The sequence below is a fragment of the Papio anubis genome, chromosome 6 (genome assembly GCF_008728515.1).
Source record: "Papio anubis isolate 15944 chromosome 6, Panubis1.0, whole genome shotgun sequence".
NCBI lineage: Eukaryota > Metazoa > Chordata > Mammalia > Primates > Cercopithecidae > Papio > Papio anubis.
In genome coordinates, this window is record NC_044981.1 from 118,803,338 (window position 1) to 118,821,907 (window position 18,570).

The window sequence follows — 18,570 nt, forward strand, 5'->3', positions numbered from 1 at the left end:
GGCACACAGAGGTATATAAGACATGTTGGCTAATTCTCTCCCACAGGGTTGTCAAAGTATAGTAGACACAACAACCAATTCTGTGTAGAAGTATCGAATGGCTTCACAGAGGACATAACATTTAAGCTGGGTGGGAATTTAAAGGAACAAGAAAGGGGACAACTCTACTGCTGGAGGAAAAAAGAGTTCACATTTGAGAGTTCTATTCTGATCTTCTTTATGTTCTTGGAGAAGGGGAAGGCTCAGTAACTTATTGACATGAGTGGGTGAGCACACTGGTAAAGTGGTCAAGATTTAAAATAAGCACTGAAAGGAAAGAGAAGGGAACTGTGGACTGGTGAGCAGTGCTGAAGCAGGTTCTAACTGTACTTGAAAACACTGATCTCAGCTCTACCAATGTAATTTTCTCCAGCAGCCCTATGCATTCTCAGGGCAGGGTTCTGACAAAGCAATGGTTGTATCACATGTATGCCCACCTAACACTCAGTAGATTAAATTAGAAAAGAAAGCAAACCTGGTTGCTTTATTTCCAACAGAATATATTAGTGAACTTTAGTTCTCAGATAAAATAGGGGGTTTGTTCCCCAACTCACCATTTTGCATTTTCTCTGTTAACACTTAAGCCAGTGCCTGAGTAGAGAGTGGTTCTGTTTTTTGGCTCTTCAGCCCAAAGAAGCTGACTTGGGTCTAAGGCAGAGACGGGCAGATCAGCTCCAACGCTGACCAGGACAACCGGAGTGTCGGAGGCAGTAATGCACTGATCTTCAAGAGGGAGAGTGGGGGCCGGAGGAGAAGGTGCTGGAGCCACAGGGGGTGGAGGGACCACGGACTTGGATTTGCCTGTGTTCTGCTCCTCAGCTGCAGGGACAGTCTGTTCAAGTTTGAGACTCTCCACTCTCGTCTCTGAAGGCTCTCCTTTAAGGTCGGCTATGCCAGAAGTGGTTGTGTCTGAGGACAGACGAGAAGTCGTTGGCTGCTTGCCAGTTTTTTTCTTGCCCTTGGTGGTCCCCACTGTCCCTGTTTTGCTAGCAACTGTCTCCTTTGAAGCTTTGGGACGAGATGAGGTGGATGAAGTGGATGGCGATGTTGATGCTTTAGAGCCAGTTGTTTTTTTTGAATGAGAGGAGCCAGCTACAATAGAGAGACTTTGCATTAAAAAATCAAAGAATACAAGGCTTTTAAAAATAAAGTTACCGAGGTGTAACTGTCAATAACATTTAAAATGTTCCCATTAAAATTTGTTGAATAAATGAGTAAGAGAAAATAGGCTAATCATGATAATGGTCTTGTCTTCTGCCCCTCCCTTCCTCCAATCCAGCAAGAAGCAAGTGATGTTTATGGCAACACTTGGAGGAACAAGAGCCCTCTGTGTTCTCCCACCTTTAGTCTTTAGCTGAGCCAGCCAAAGGGAGAATCCTCTGCTCCTTGTCTATGGGTCACTTGAAAAAAGCCCGGTATGCTCTCAAGAAGGAATGTTATGGTGTGTAGAGGATAGACATCAGCAGCTAGCTGGGTGTAGCACACAATTGGGCTCATTATAAATTATACACGTTCTATGCTGTCTTTCTAGGAATAGAGTGGTGGCCTGTATTCAGAAGAGACTGGGGTATATATCCAGCTCCTTTCTGGGTCAAAAACAAAATCACTCATCTTACTGCTAAAAGAGTAAAACTCAAACCAGCTGTTTCAGTAGCTCCAGAGAAGAAAGCTTGCTATGCTGGCCTCTACTTCTATCTGTAGTAGAGATGGGGCAAAGGGAAAACTCATGGCCACACAGGAAAGGTACACTCCCTTCAAAACATCAAAAGGTCAGAAAAAACCTTTTTTACAAAATATGTTTACATGGGTTGCTCCTTCTTCTTTTTTTTTTTTTTTTTTTTTTTTTTTTGAGATAAAGTCTTGCTCTGTTGCCCAGGCTGGCGTTCAATGGTGCAATATTGGCTCACTGCAACTTCTACCTCCTGGTTTCAAGTGATCCTCCTGCCTCAGCCTCCTGAGTAGCTGGGACTACAGGTGTGTGCCACCACATCTGGCTAATTTTTAATGTATTTTTGTTGAGACAGGGTTTTGTCATGTTGCCCAGGCTGGTCTTGAACTCCTGGGCTCAAGGGATCCACCCATCTTGACGTCCCAAAGTGAGACGCTTTGGTGGCTCCAAAGAATTACAGGCGTGAGCCACTATGTCTGATCCTAAATAATGTGAAGGGAAAGAATATCATTCTCAGGTCTTCTGACCCCACCTTTGCAAATGTGATCTTCCTTAATGCTTAAGTTCCAAGAAGGTCTTCATTGAAGGATCGCTATGGTATATTTGCCTACTTCCGGATAGGGCACCCTCAATCAAAACAGTTTCAGAGCAAAAAGATTAACTACTCTTTTCTTCATGTCATCTTAGTAAATATATGATGATAAAATAAACTCCTATGAGAATACTCTTTTCTTTCATGACCTATAAATTTATCCTAATGGCTTCTTCTGTTATAATGTTGTATGTTCCTTCTTTTCATAAAGGCTTAAACTATCTTTCATAGAATGATTAGAAAATATCTTGTTAGCATTGTGAAGCCAATCTACACTATATACAGATGTTATTATAACTTACCTCCGGTTATGACTTTATTGAAGTCAATTGGGAGGATGAAGAGATGAAGAATAAATGAAAGAATAGACAATGAGATGTAAGCCTTCATTAATTCTGATTAGACTGATACTAAAGAAGCCAGTCTCATTTAGCGACAGGTTCCAGGCTTAAAAGGAATCCCTATGGTTTGGGGGTCTTTATTGTTTAAGACATACATACCTAGAATTCTTCTTCCCCAAATCTAGACCTGTTAATACATCTTTATAGAAAACAACCTTCCCTAGCCTTGAAGTCAAATTCATTAAGTACACTCCTTCAATCTAAGTCCATTCTACATTTACTTTTCACAACAAAGACATTAAGGATTCGGTGCCTAACCTTGTTCAATTATTTTCTTAGGTAAGTTAAACAGAATCCTTTCCATGTATCAATTCTAATAATTTGTTAAAGAAAATTCTTTTTTTTTTTTTTTTTTTTTGAGACAGAGTCTCATTCTGTCACCCAGTCTGGAGTGCAGTGGCACAATCTCGGCTCGCTGCAACCTCTGCCTCCTGGGTTCAAGTGATTCTCCTGCCTCAGCCTCCCAAATAGCTGGGATTACAGGTGCCCACCACCATGCCTGAGCAATTTTTGTATTTTTAGTAGAGATGGGGTTTTACCATGTTGTACAGGCTGGTCTCGAACTCCTGACCTCAGGTTATCCGCCCACCTCGGCCTCCCAAAGTGCTGGGATTACAGGCGTGAGGCACAATGCCTGGCCAAGAAAATTCTTTCATCATTAACAGAAAAGTTGATTTTAGTTTGGCTTGAGGAAAAAGACATTTTTTTTTCACTGCCCAGAGTGCAAATTCAAGCCACATTATAGTTTTTCTTAAAGAATCTTCTTAAATAACAGGTCTTTGTTGAGATCAAACATGTTGCTTAAGTTACCTTGAATAAAGGTCATGATTAAAAAAAAAGCCGCCTCTCCTCAGTTAAGTACTTTTGTTGTTAATAATGTGTAACAATGAGAAACAAAAATCAAGGAGATTTAACGCTACGTCTCTGGCAAATAAGTTGATGTTCTAAAATCAGTATTTAGGTAGCTACAGGTCTATACCAACTTAGTAATAGAGAAAGAATCTTAACTTATGGTTGTTTTAAGAACTTAAATCACTGGACTGAACATCAAGAGTAGCATTTAAACAAACTTTTCCAGAAGGTCCATATTATTCAAATAAAACAAAGTTACCATGCAGAAAGTTCTAAATGGTTACAAATGGAGTATCAGTAGGATCATAAAGGGATATTATCAGTATTTGATAAAACGATCCTTACATGATGGGCTTGTTCATGTACTTAAATGCAACCCCTGTTTCTCTGTGATAGCCTCTGGAAAAGTCAGGCCTTTTACAGCACAATGAATAAAATGACTGCTATTCTCTTAGGAACATCATGAGTGCCTAAATAAATCTTCAAGCAAAATATCTGGAAAAACCTCAGAATCATTTATGAAAGCTGTCTCCTGTCCTTGTGTTAATCATCGGCTTTCTTCTGAGGGAAGTAAAGAGAGTCCGAGCCGAGTTCAGAGTGAGCTACTACCACGTGGAGAATGGGAAAGTGGAGAAGTTAGTGCAAGACAGGAGCTTAATTTCCAATGACAAAGTGATTGTTCGGGGCTGTTCTTTAAGAAGAAGATCAGTGCCTGCCTCACTTCAAGCAATGCTCCTAGGGTTTGCTAGGAAGTCTGAAAAACACACACAGATCCCAGCAAACGGACACTGATGGGTGAGGACAGCTGGTCCCTGAGGAGATGGCCACTGGGCACTGTTGGCACATCATTCTGGGACATTTCAGTTTAGAGCTTATTAGAAGAGACCCAGACACTAAAGGTCAAAGGTGGGATGTGAGGAGCACAGGGAGAGGTATGTCTATTGGCATTCAGAGATCTGTTATACTGTCAACAAAACCACTCTCTGAATTTGAGCATTAAGGTTATACATCATGAGGGGAAAAAGATCAACACCAAGGCGAATCCTGACAGTCAACTGCTAGAAAGCTGCTGTTGATTTTAAGGAAAATAAGATTTTTTTTTGAGATGGAGTCTCGTTCTGTCACCCAGGCTGGAGTGCACTGGCGCAATCTCAGCTCACTGCAACTTCTGCCTCCTTGGTTCAAGCAATTTTCCTGTCTCAGCCTCCTGAATAGCTGGGATTAGAGGTGTGCACCACCACGCCTGGCTAATTCTTGTATTTTTAGCAGAGACAGGGTTTCACCATGTTGACCAGGCTGGTCTTGAACTCCTGACCTCAAGTGATCGACCCACATCAGCCTCCCAAAGTGCTGGGATTACAGGTGTGAGCCACTGGGTCTGGCCTGATTAAGGTTCTTTTAAAAGATAAATGACATGGTAGACATCTTTATTCCTCTTCACTAAAAAAATGGGAGTTTCCACTTTGCATTAAGCGTATCTAATTGTAAAGCAAAGCTGGATACATAGTGCATGAAGTTATTGCAGGTCACTCAAACATCCACTGGTGATGTGTAATAGCAACTTATAACCACATGACACCAGGATGTTCTGCCTTAGAGCACACAAGTCTACAGGGGAGGTGTGGAACATGGAGAGTGTAACTTTCCATTCCACTGAAATAGTCTTCACTGCAGTAGAAAGTGGTGCAGTGCAGCTGAAACAAGTGACATGAACCCTTTGTCATTTATCAGAAGGGAGATGACTATGGATGCTGAGGATTTAACACATTAACATCCAGCAAATATATCAAAGTTATAACTGTCACTTTTTTATATGCAAACCTAAGATATTTTGAAAGAAAATCCAAGCCAAAAAGCCACCCATAAACTCATATAGGTAGAAGGTCAGTCAATGTCTAAATAATGTTATATCAGATCATTGACATTCATCAGGCATACTACTCCCAGTATCCTTCAACTGGTGCTGATAGTGGATATTCAAGATGAAACCAGCATGTTCACTCAAAAACTAATGAGGTGAACTATTCAACGGGTTGATTTTCCTTTGGTAGAGAGCAACAAAGGAATCTCCTGGGCATTCTTTGTGTCAAAACTGAATCTGCTGGTGTAATGTCCTAAGACACCAAAAGCCCATCACACCTAGAAGAAACAGTTAGCCCCATCCCAGAGCTAAGCACCCTAGAAGTGACCCCACAGGGCACTAGCGGCATACTCACCAGCCTCTCGGGTCGTGTTTCGGCTTGTTGGCTTGGGTGGAGGGTCGGGGGCCTGCTTACCAGGAGCCTTGGTATTTTTTTTAATGGGAGGCACTTCGTCACCTTTGTGGCTGGCCCCAGCAGTGGCCCCTTTTGGAGGCACAGGTGATTTTTTGGGTTTAGGTTTGGGTCTAGGCTTAGGAGGAGCAGAAGGAGGTAGAGCAGGAGCTGCCGGTGTTTCAGAGTGGTTTTCAGTGTTCTCTATAAATGAGAAAGTGAACAGAAGCAGACTGATACAGACACACACCATATAAACACGAGGAGCAAGACGTGACGATAGTGACACAAAGCGTGGCTGCTTGGCCCTTGGGAACCAGCATGGAGTTCTGCACCAGACAGAGCACAGTTTAGGGTGAAAACAAAGGCTGAAAGACAAACTGAGAAGTGTTCTCAGGGTACATGAATCACCCTTTAATAAAACCGGGTTGTACAAACTACTTTGAAGATATTCGGTTGAGGATGTGTGTAAATTGTTTGCAAGTCAGGGGCCTCAGTTCTAGCCTTGGATCTGGGGTTGCTGGATGACGATGTGGGCGTGCAGTGCTACATTTAAATTGAACAAACAATGATTTGAGAAAGTTGAAGGCTGCTGGAGAGTGGCAGATGAACGCATTACAGTCACTGCTGTGGGGTGAGGACTGACAGCTGCAGTAACTGCTGGACTCATGGTTACCCTCAAGAACTCAAGCCAGATCCATCTGAAAGGGATCTGTGTTCAGTTTTGCTGTGGTCAAAACTCAGTTATTTTGTAAGCTAAGAGAGGCTCTACAGAATCTTTTACATGAGGCAACAATGCACTTTGGAACGAATCATCTTCTACTAGCAAAATTTTCTAAAGCTTTCCCAGTACATTGGCAGCTTCCTGTTCTACAATAACTTCCTCTGCCCTTTCCTTCCTTTCTTTTCTTTTTTTTTTTTTTGTGTGTGTGTGTATGAAAGAGAAGCTCAAAATTTTTTTTTTTTTTTTTTTTTTTGAGATAGGGTCTCTCTCTGTCACCCAGGCTGGAGTGCAGTGGCATGATCATGGCTCACTGTAGCCTTGATACAAGTGGGCTACAGTGATAATCTAACCTCAGCCTCCTGTGTAGTGAGACCACAGGTGTTTGCCACCACGCCCAGCTAAGTTTTGAATTTTTTGTAGAGATTGGGTTTTACCATATTGCCGAAGCTGGTCTTGAACTCCTGGGCTCAAGTGATTTGCCCCCCTTGGCCTCACAAAGTGTCAGGATTACAGGCATGAGACACCATGCCTGGCCTTTTCAAATGCTGTCACAACTGTAGGTATAACTAGATGGTGCTGAATCTAGGAAATACTTAGGTCTCTTTTTTAATGTAAACCAAATAATTATTTTTGAAAGACAAAGGCTAAAATTCATCCAAAACTCATCCCTAAGAACAGCAGCTCCTCACAAGGTTTTGTGTAACTGGAGGAGAAAGAGTACTAGTTTCTTGTTACTGAAAGACAGTGGAGATGCTGAAGGTTCATTCATATATTCACATCTGTATTCGTTCTAATAGTGGCTGATGAGAATTAAACTAAAATACCATTCTGGTCCAAAGAGCTAAGCAGCATTTCTTTAAAAATGGGGCACGATAAAAAACATTAAACCGTGTAAAGACAAGAACAAGCCTTAACCAAGTCTGTCCTCCCATAATTGAATGATCAAGAAAGAGTTTTAATATTGTAATATATTGCATTTTATTATTATTTCTATTATTTTGTTCCTTATCCTAATGAGTGTGAAGTATGGAATTCTCTTTTTTCAACCACATTCCCCATCAATCCACATATATAATTGCATATGATGACTTCAGTTACAATAGGTAATCAATAAACCTTTACTTTTAAAGTTCACCTTTGATGCTGCTTCAGCCACAAAATCCTCTCCTGTCACTGTGGCCCAAGTTGACTTCTTCTGCCTCTGAACTTACTTGGGCTTATTGTGTGAACAACTTACTCAACATTTATCAGAAGCTATTTTGTATTTTTGCCTTTCTGTTTATACATCTTGTCTCCTCAACTAAGCTGAGAATCATGTATATTAATAGTAATGGCCCTCTTAACTCAGCTGGTCTTAACCAGGCAAGTATAAATCACAAAAGTCAGTTAGGTTTGAGAATGATACAAGTTGATACACACCTAAAACATTTAATTTTGACTTAAAATATATAAATATACATTAACTTGCCAGTCTTCTGACATATGGCTGAAGTCTATTCTTTAAATACATCTTTGTAACTTTAGCCCCCAGCATAATACCATGAAGTATGGAGACTAAGCCCAATAGTATCATCCATAGTGAAAGTCAAACTGATCTGTAACACATGGCACCTTAATTCTCTTATATACCACAAAATTCATTCATGTGTTATCCTCTCCCTTCATAGCACGTCACTGAGGGGTATTTTTTCTTTCTGCCTAAGGCTTAAAATTCTAAGGTATACAGGAAAGAATCCAGCTTCTGGGTTTGGGAAGGAGGAGATGGTTCACCAGATTGGTTGGCAATGACAAGACCTACTAGGGAGAAAATGAACACACTGCAAACAGACTTTCTCCTGGCTCCTTGGAGAACGCAGTCAACTCCTCTTGACTCTTTGAACTCTACCAACTATGTGTGAACATTTGTCATTCTGGTAATTCTTAAGTTATGTGTGTGCGTGTGTACATGCATGCACACGCAGGGACATATGAGTATGCAAATAGCATAATTTTTTGACTGAATTATAAACTTCTGTCTGAAATTTAAAATTCCATTGAACACACTGCTGTACACACTATGTCTATTCAACGAATGGGACTGACCATCTAATAGTTATTGACACACACCTCAGTAGAAAACAGATGCTTTAGTTGCAGCTGGGAGGTAATGAATTAAGTCAAGTTGTATATTTTACACTTACCATGTGATCTGAAGACCTGATATAAACTGATGGCGTATAGGAGTATTATCATTTCAAGAGAAGGTTAAGAAAGTCTGCCTAGTCATTCTGGCTTGATAAGGATGCTAGGCTTCCCAGCAATGACGTCTGGAAAACAAGCTGTTTCCCACACTTCCAGGCTTGGCTCCTTTGGACACTGGAAGGTTTGAGTTCAAGGATACTCAGAACAAGCCTGGGGCTGCATGTGGTCTTCACCCTGCCTAGAATGCAATTCTCACCCAATTCCTCTGCTTCATTTGACTACCTCCTTCTTGTTTCCTTCATGTCTTAGTCTGTAAATATCTTCCTCCCAGAACCAATGTTTGTCCTCGCTGTGAGCTCCCTTGGGTTGCTGTGCTCAGGCCTTCTATGGTACTTCGCATCTTGCATTGCAATTGCCTGTTTGCATTCTGGTCTCCTCACAGGTCACGCTTTTAGGGCAAAGGCCATTTTTCATTCACCACTCTTTTCCTGGCCCCTAGTAGAGTCTCACCCATGGTAGACCTTCACTATTTGTGGAACAAGTAAGTGTCCACCACTTGTTATTTCACTGAAGATTTTTTTATAATAGCTTAATAAAAATAATGTCAAGCAAGATTTCTTGTAAGAGTCTTATAAGATTTTATAAGAATTCTTATAAATTATTATTTTCTTTTCTTGAGACCGGCTGTCACCCAGGCTGGAGTGCAATGGTGCCTGACCTCAGCTCACTGCAACCTCCGCCTCCTGGGTTCAAGCAATTCTCTCTGTCTCAGCTTCCCAGTAGCTGGGATTACAGGTGCTCACCACCACGCCCAGCTATTTTTGTATTTTTAGTACGGATGGGGCTTCGCCATGTTGGCCAGGCTGGTATTAAACTCCTGACCACAGGTGATCTTCCCTCCTTGGCCTCCCAAAGTGCTGGGATTACAGGTGTGAGCCAAAATATTTCTTATATTTAATACCAAGTTTTGTTTAACAGGGAGCAAGTCAGTTTTTCTGCTCTTATATATATAAAGGCACTTACTGAGAAAGAATAATGGGAGACCAAGAGCCCCAAAGACCTTAAGGAAGAAGTCTCTATCTAGTATTAGGCAGAGGAGGCCCAAGACCACCATACCAACTACAGAATCAGGTGCCTTCAGGAGCCCCAGAAACGCCCAGAGGGCCTGGGTGGAATCTACTCACAGAGCAAGTGTGAAGGACACCATGTGCCATTTGTTTTGCTTTCTTTGACGGTGATGTTTCAAATATTAAAGTATTGAGATACTGTCTTATGAAGAGATATAATACACATCTAGCGCTCTAAAGGCAGATGATATGGTTTTGCAAATATAAGCAAATAGATGACAGAATGCTCTTGAACAAGTTGGCTTCATGCAGGAGGAAAGGGAGCACTGTCTCCCAAAATAAAGGGTGAATTAAGATCATGGGATGGTGGGATTTGCATGGTAGTGAGCTCACACAAGCAGTGAGACCAAAAGAGGAGCAGAGGCAAAAGTGAAGCTTGAGTTGGTCTTCAGAATTAAAAATGTGTTTTTCTAGAGAAATATATTGTTAACTTTTGTCATAAGGCATTTTCTAATTAACATAATACACTGTAATATTAGTTATGCGTGACATTCTTTTCAGTCTCAGGAAGTGGCTTCTATACCTAGTGCCTCTCCTGTGGCTCTGGTGTGTTCTCTTTCCACACAGGAGAGAGCCGCACTGCCTCATTAGTGGTATGTCAGCATCCAGCACTCCCAGCTCCTTCCTCATGTACTACTAACCAAGCAAGAGGCTCTCTTGGACCTTATCAGACAAGGACGAATTGAATGTACTAAGTCTGAGTAAAGAAAAACATCTCTCAACTATTCATGGACCCATAGATCTGCTATCTTCTTTCAAGAACATCAAGGTCTGTTGGTTAATTCATATAAAACTGTCAGGAACTTTTTATTATGTTGATAAGGGAAACACTTCCTTTGATGTCTGGCCAGTCCGGTGACGAATACCCTGCACGGACCAGGCACCAGAGATGGCACTGTTACGTAATACAGGATGCGATTCTGGGATGTGAGAAGGCTGCCAGGGACAAACCACAGATGGATTTGAAATTCAACAGTCTGGCGAGACAGGACAGAAAGACTTAAACAAAAAACATCACTACTTGCGTTAATACTTTCAGCTGAATCCCACTAAAATTTATGTAAGTCTACTTTCTTTTTATGTTCCAGGAATATTATCATTGAAAGTATTAGTTAATTTCATAATTTGTGTACGTAAGCTTAACCAGAGTCCGTCAATGGAACAAGGCAAGATAAGGTCCTTGAAATAAAGCAAAATAATACATTTCCAACAGATTATTTACACAGGCTTCTAAAACTTTCAAAGGCTAATATATATGCAAATAATGAATGGCTATGAACTTCCAGAGAAGATGATTTTAAGTTACAAGGTGTGTTTAATAGGGCCATCAAATACTCTTTTTTCCCTTTCTCTCTCAAGGATCTGGGTCAAGAACAGAGGAAGAGAATTCACTTTCATCAGTTTCTAAGAGTTCAAAATGCCCACAGAACACGCACTAGGTTTGACAAAATTTTACCATTCAACTTAGAGACACACATTATAAAACAGGAAATAGTATATTTCCTAAAGATTCCTTTCTAATGCTGCATGGAGGCATCTAGAATCTCCCCCCAAAACCTCTCCTTATAGAAGTTTCTTTTCATGTTTGGAGGTTCCTATGCAGTGGTATCATCACAGCAGTGGTATCAAGATGTCATCAATCCATAACTAGGAATTTGTGAATGTTCTGGGAGTACCTGATAGACGTGTATTTTGCAGGTATCTCAATCTACTGTGGCATATTCACTCTAGGAACCAAGGTCTCTAAAGAAGTCTTCTGGGAATAGCATAATTGCCTCTGGCACATTTTGAAGTTTCCAATTGCACAGAGGCTGTGGGAATCAGGCAGCAGAGCAACCACAGTCCATGGCATCTCTGGGAGCTATTCCTGGGTCTCTCTCAGAAACATTTGGAACCTACGATACTGGACATGTGGATGCCACCAGCCGAGTTCCCACTGCTGAAGACAGTGCTGGGCTGAACAAGCCATGTGGGTTTTGATATTCCTCCATGCTGAACTGCTCATGGGGCCAGTTGTAACTAGCAGAGAAAGATGCTCAGATTTCTCACTTTCATTATGATCCTGAGACAAAGCTCCTAAGAAAGGATAATCTTCCCAGACATCTTTAATGATTAAAGAGGTCGCCCCTTCTGATTATTACTTTTAATTAACATTTATTAATAATTAAGAAAATCAAATACTGTGCTTATAAAATGGATGTATCTACCTGAGAAAATCATCCGATTTCACTTTACTAGTTATCATTTCTTTCTTTTTTCCATTTGTAAACCTCTCCTCTTCAGACTGCTGGTTTTAGAGTCACTAGTTGGAGCCTAAGTGCTGGTTCTAGACATTGAGCTACACTAAAGTAAATAATACGGGTTTCTCTTTATTTTACCTTTCTTATCTTCTGCCTTTTCCTCCAGAGGTGGTGTTTTTTCAGAAACAGAGCCATTACCTTCTTCAGACTTTACTACATTTTCCTCTCGGGTAGATTCCTCTCCGATGGGTATCATGTGCCCGTTTGAATTTTCAAAGTTAACTGTTACATCTCCATCTAAAATGGGAAAGAAACACCTAGATGTCTAACTTGCTGGCTTTCTTAAAAACAAGTTTTCCAGTTACTAGGATTGTAGAATTTGGATTCATGTTTCAGTCCCTGGGAACCAAATACACCCTGCACTGTTTCACCAGTTTATTCAAAACAAAAGAGCTAGGGAATATCTATGCATTATTTCAAGACAATAGGAATGATCATCCTAATTATGCAATATCCCAGGGCAGCAGAGTCCCTCTGTTCTGGTTCTTAGGTTTGGCTGAAGTCAATACTTATGTGTTTCTTCGTCATTCAGAAATAAAATGGCAAGAGGAATAATCTGGAAAATGGAATAAACATTTTACAAGCACCAAAAACACAAGGTGAAGGCAAACACACAAATAACATGAAATGTAATTACACATACAAACAATAAGTGGGAGAATATGAAAATTTCCAAGTACTACTGGTTCCAGAATATATTAAGTATATGATGTGCTAACTTCACACAGTAATATAACTTCTACTCTATATTCAGGGAAAAGACGATAAAAGGCTATTTTTATTTTTATTTCTTTATTTATGGAAAGATTAAAGTATACTCAGGTAATTATTATATATAACTAGCCAAAAAGTCCGTAAGTTGTCCTAAAAATAATTTGAATACATTCAAGAAAAAAAAGCACACATAAAAAAGTAATCACAAAGGAATTTTTAAAAACTGTAATGGATACAATGTTGAATATATATCTAAATCATAAATGACTAATTTTAACTCCCATATTTCCATAATTCCTGGGGGTTTCTAAAGTGAAAGAGACTTTGCAGAAACATTTAGTTCAGTGATTCTTGAAAAGATTAACCCTACTTTATATTTGGAAAATTTTAAGAGGCTTTGCTACCACTGTAAAAGAAAAATTAATGAATGGAAGGTTTGCGCAAACCTAAAAATCTGCTTAATTAGAGCTCTTCCTATTTTTACTACTCTTATCTTGGCAATCATTATAAAAACAGAAACCATTTCCCAAATTGTCATTAAATATGATTGAATTGTTTTGGCTTAACAATAAAATCCATTTGCCTTCTGAACAAACAGGTATGACATTTTAATACATCAACCACATATCATGAAATTATGTCATTTTTAGAATGAAAAAGCAATCGTTGCTTAGTCATATAACTCCCAATAACCTATAACTGAGTCCTGTGTAAAACTAAAATAAACAATAATTGAAGGTAATGCCATTACAAGTAAATCTCAACTATTTTAATAAAATTAAAGTAAGAATTTTTTAAAGACTATATGTCAAACAAAGAGAACCCAAATGATTCTTAATTCCTATTATTAAATCCCAAGAAATTAGCTATAAAAAGGAGAACACAATATATCCAGATAAAATAAAAATGAAGAATCAAAAATTCCAAACAAAATAGAAAACCACTTGCTTATACATAAAAATCTTCAGTTTTTAGGTAACTCAAATATAAATTTATCTTTGTTTTCTTTGACTTTAGTTGGTAATAAAAGTATATTGAAGTCATGTCAATGACAATTTAATTCTATTTTAAGCATTATTATATTAAAATTCTTTAATTAAATAACTTATTTATTAAATTTAGAAAAACCTAGAGAGAAATTTTAATAGTCATGACACAAGAAGAAATTGGATTAGCATATGATAGAGAGAAATAGTCAACAATGTGGAAAATACTTACTTTGAGGCATGAAATAAAGCCAGTTAGTATGAAAATAATTGTAGAAAAAAGAGACACATTTGTGATAAATATGGAATTCGAGAACAAAACAGAGGGGAAGTAAAGTTATTAATTAGTTGGTGTGTATATTGAAAAGGTTTTCTAGTATTGAGTGTTAAGGAAGTTGTTTTAGAATTAAAATAAGTTAAATCCTTGATATAGTGTATGTGTGTAAGTAAAATACAAGCAGAGCAAAGGAAAGCAAGAAGGTGCTGAGCTGAATGGCAGGTGACAATAAGCGGCCCAAGTCAACACATCTCATGGGAGCAAAGGAAAAAGAAAACTCACAACGTAGTTATCAGCTTAAAGTAAAATGAGAGATAAAGCACAAACAGGAAAAGGAGCACAAGGGTGTTTGAAGGGGGTCACCTCCTTCTAGTAAACAGGTGTAGTGGGGATATATTATAGTTAAAGGAAGGACAGAGAGAAAGAGAAAATCATGTATGACCAAAAGGCAAGTGATAAAAGTCCACAGTGGGAGAAAAGGAAAGGACAGTGCACAGGCAAAACCACCTCCACACCCTCATGTCAAAAGCTAAGGGAAAAGATGGAGGGAAAAAAGCAGAGGTAAGCAGCAAACTTGTACTAGATCATAGACTTCCCTGGAGAGAAGACAAATCACTGAACTTTTAGGTTGAAGGTATGTTTGGATGTAAAAAAGAGAACCTAAAAGGAAAAATAATAATAACTGGGAGAGTATGGGACATGATGGGATGGGGTCAAACTCAGGGTAGCTAGAGGGATTTTTAAAGTCTATCTGGCTGACTGAATAAAGGGCTTGATGGACAGACACTGTCAAGAGCAGAGGCAAGGTCAAGAAGATCAAGGCAAAGAACGAATCTTCACTGGCAGCAGAAAGAAGGTTGTTACCAAGAACAGCAGCTTCTAGTCTCTCAGACTGAAATTCTCCAGATAATTGCTTTTGGGAAAATTACAGAAAACTATTTTCTCCAGCCCTCAGCTGAAAAGGGGAAGGTCCCCATTTACCACTGACATCCTCAGGAACATTCAACCATTAGATAATTTCTACAGTTCTAGATAGGGAAGATGCAAAAGCTGCAAAGTAAAATCTAGTAGTTTATGACTTCTCAAACATTAAGCCTATTCTTATATTATGTTAGGTTAAAAAAAGTTTTGTTCTTTTATGTTTTCAAACTTTTACTTTCCACTGCAAAAGTTAAATAACAAGATCAGAGAGTCAGATTTCTGAGAAGTATATGTTGGCCCAAGAAATTATAATCTATGAGGCAAACAGTTTCACTGATTAGGCAGAATAAAAATCATTTCTTTAAACTGACTCTTGCTACTTGGTTTTTAGAAAGAGCAAATTCTTTTTCTACCTACAAATTTTAATTAGGAAAAAAATATGGGCTTTGAATCTTCACCTTTAAACCCATTAACAGTTTCAATCATAAAATTTTCCATTTTGTACTTTCCTTAAAATATTTCTAAACAAATGATGCCTAATAAGTGCATTGGCCCATCCCATAAAGCTGATGGCCCAGTGTTAAGCTTTCAATGGGGGTATTATTTCTCTATTGCCTTCAGAGACATTGGACAGGGGATTAATTTTGATATTGCAAGTCTACTTTTAAGTTTCAAAAGTTAGAAATATGCATTTTTAACTCTTAAAAGTCTCAAACAGGAAATAAGTAGCTTCAAAATAATAGAAAAACAGAGAAAACATAAAATTCATTCATAAAGTAGAGTAAGAAAAGTTTGACAGGTCAGAAATTGAAGTAAAATACCTAAAATTGCGAGGGCTTAAGAAAATGCTACTATTCACTCCAGAGTTCTCTATTTTCTTTGAATCAGGAGAAAAACAGGAAAGCATTTTTCAGCTCCACTCTGGAATTATTCAGATGCTGGAAAAAGCATGTCATTTTGATTTACAAATAGTGAATGCCAAAAAATGTTAAGTCCTTTGCAAGGAACATATATCAGGAAAACAGCTGTATTATTATTTCAATTTCAATTTCAATTCTAAATTAAGAGCATTTTATTTGTTCCCATAAAAGTACAATAATAATACTTTATTATTACAGTAAATGTGAGGTGAAGGGAGGCATGAGATAAATCAACAATGTTGCAACAAAATGTCCTTTAATTTTAAATTTAATAGTGGAAGCGATGAAAATGATTAGGTATTATTTATTTGGAGAAATAACCAATGTTAGTGTCTTCTTTTGAGGGTCAGTACCAGTTTCTATCTGAGCTTTGTCTTTTCTGAACAAAGTTCCTCCTTGGGAGGATAGAGAAAAAAAGAGAAGATCAGAGATAGGGGAAAAAATTAGAAATAATCATTGCTAGGGAAAGATTCAGAGAAATGAAAAGAGAACAATACTGCAAAATTACTTGAGAGAAGGCAGAAAGCAGGTTAGTTTAGTCTGCCTATTCATGCTTTATTGATTGTACATTTCAGTGTTATTATAGAGTGCAAAGGACAACAGGTATGTGTGCCTTCTCTCTTCTGTTTTATTGGTAGTCTTAAGAAACAAAATAGCATGAACCAAGCTAAAACTTTGCATTTACTCAAACACATGAGTTTCATGTGAATAGAAAGACTGAAGCTCAAGAATACAGAAGAGAAGGAGCCGTAAGCACTTGTATCTCATCTGTATCGGCCTCGGATGTACCTTTGCAGAGTTTTAGGTTTAGAATGACATAAGGTGACGGATTCACCAGGAAAGTCACTAGAATTTTGTAATACTTCAGATTCTCTGCAGCTCACAAAGGCATCACCAATGGGAGCAAGGCTCTTGGAATGCAGTAATCACTGCTTTACCTTACAAAGACCATGATCATTTTAAATTTCAAAAGAAAACAAAAGAAAGACCAAAGAATGAAGGACCAAAATATTTAAAATGTATGATTAATTTCCTCACCTTGATCAGGCAATTCCTTAAGAACTCCCCTTCTTATCAGCTCCTCTCTACTTTGTCGTGTGGATATCTTCCTTTCTAATACTTTTAAAAAGAACAAGCACAAGTAAGAATCAAGTCATTCCTTAAGATAATTATGAAAAACATTCCAAGTAGAATTGAGCACATTTATTCTGCTCACATGAGGGCTCAAACTCGTTTTCTTAGTTGCTTAACAAAACACATGATCAGAGTTGAATCAACACAGCTATGACAAAAGCAAATGGCTGCAGCTCATGATCTGAAGTCCAGCCGCCATCCCTGGTCTTTCAAATGGCCACCTTTGGCCTGGCTTCCAGACATATTATTCCATACCAGCTAGAGAGCATAAAGGCTGCTTCTAACGTTGAAGCTAGAAATGTCGCATTCTAAAACATATGATTCTATGGATGTGCAGTGTATGTAGAAGATATGTATGCTTACATTAAAAAAAACATAAACATTCAGTAAATATTCTGGGTAACCCATTTGCATTCCAGGAAAATGAATTATTTTCTAGTGTTTTCTCTCTCACTCCATCTATTACAAAAGCCCAACACATCATATTTCTATTACTCTTTCTCCTGCATTCTCACTAATTCTGGAGAGTTCTGGTATATTACCTGACAATCCCCAGGTCTTAGGAGGATGGAGAAGGCAATTAAGAATAATCAGCTTTCAGCCAGGAACAGTGGCTCATGCCTGTAATCCTAGCACTTTGGGGGGCTGAGGTGGGTGGATCACCTGAGGTCAGGAGTTCGAGACCAGCCTGGCCAACATGGCAAAACCCCATCTCCAAAAAATACAAAAATTAGCTGGGCATAGTGGTGGGCACCTGTAACCCCAGCTATTCAGGAGGCTGAGGCAGGAAAACCATTTGAACCCAGGAGGCAGAGGCTGCAGTGAGCCAAGATCCCGCCATTGCACTCCAGCCTGGGCAACAAGAGCGAAACTCCATCTCAGAAAAAAAAAAATAATAATAATAATAATCAGTTTTCACAGACATGTAAAGTCATGGGAATCTTAATATTGATTCTTCTTCTGGAAGAAATGTAAACTCCTGGTAGAACTTCGAACTGGGGCTTGGGAGCTTAGTAGTGTTCTCCTGAGTGTGTATAGTATTAAATCCTGTGCTCTACATGTCCATGCAACTGCAAAGTCCATTCCTCACTTTCAGGGGCCAAGAAGGTGCGTAAAATTAACACGTGGTCATGTCATCTCCTAATCCTGAGTCAACATTTCCCAAAGTGTGTTCTGCAGAACTCTATTTCCTCCAGACCCTCTGTTCAAAAACGTACTTTGACACAGCAGCGAAGGGCCAGATAAGGAGTCTAGAGCACTTTGAAGAGCAGGAAAGCTACACTGTTAGAGAACAGGCAGCTACAGTAGCATGAGATTTCTGACGCTCCCCGATTCCTGCTCCTGGCCTCATAATCTGCAAATCCTGGAACTACTCTAGACAACATCATTTCAACTAAACTAAAGCCATTACCCCAAACCAGGCCTTGACACATCCAAAGGGAGCAACTGATAACACTAAGAAGACATTTGTGATAACACTA

General features: G+C 39.0%; 1 protein-coding gene across 6 annotated transcripts in view; it reads right to left on the reverse strand.

The window, feature by feature from the left end:
- The window catches only part of PHACTR2 (phosphatase and actin regulator 2), a 372,853-nt gene that overhangs the window by 70,418 nt on the left and 283,865 nt on the right, over positions 1 to 18,570 (reverse strand). For 3 of the 6 annotated variants that reach the window (XM_003898091.5, XM_003898090.5, XM_017958260.2), the window contains exons 3-6: positions 16,994 to 17,074; positions 12,216 to 12,374; positions 5,770 to 6,009; positions 594 to 1,131 (exon numbers count right to left, since the gene is read on the reverse strand). In XM_003898091.5, coding sequence (XP_003898140.1) covers positions 594 to 1,131; positions 5,770 to 6,009; positions 12,216 to 12,374; positions 16,994 to 17,074 — 1,018 coding nt within the window. The remainder of the gene's footprint in view (positions 1 to 593; positions 1,132 to 5,769; positions 6,010 to 12,215; positions 12,375 to 16,993; positions 17,075 to 18,570) is intronic. The other 3 variants (XM_003898089.5, XM_003898088.5, XM_017958261.3) reach the window with 1 other exon arrangement.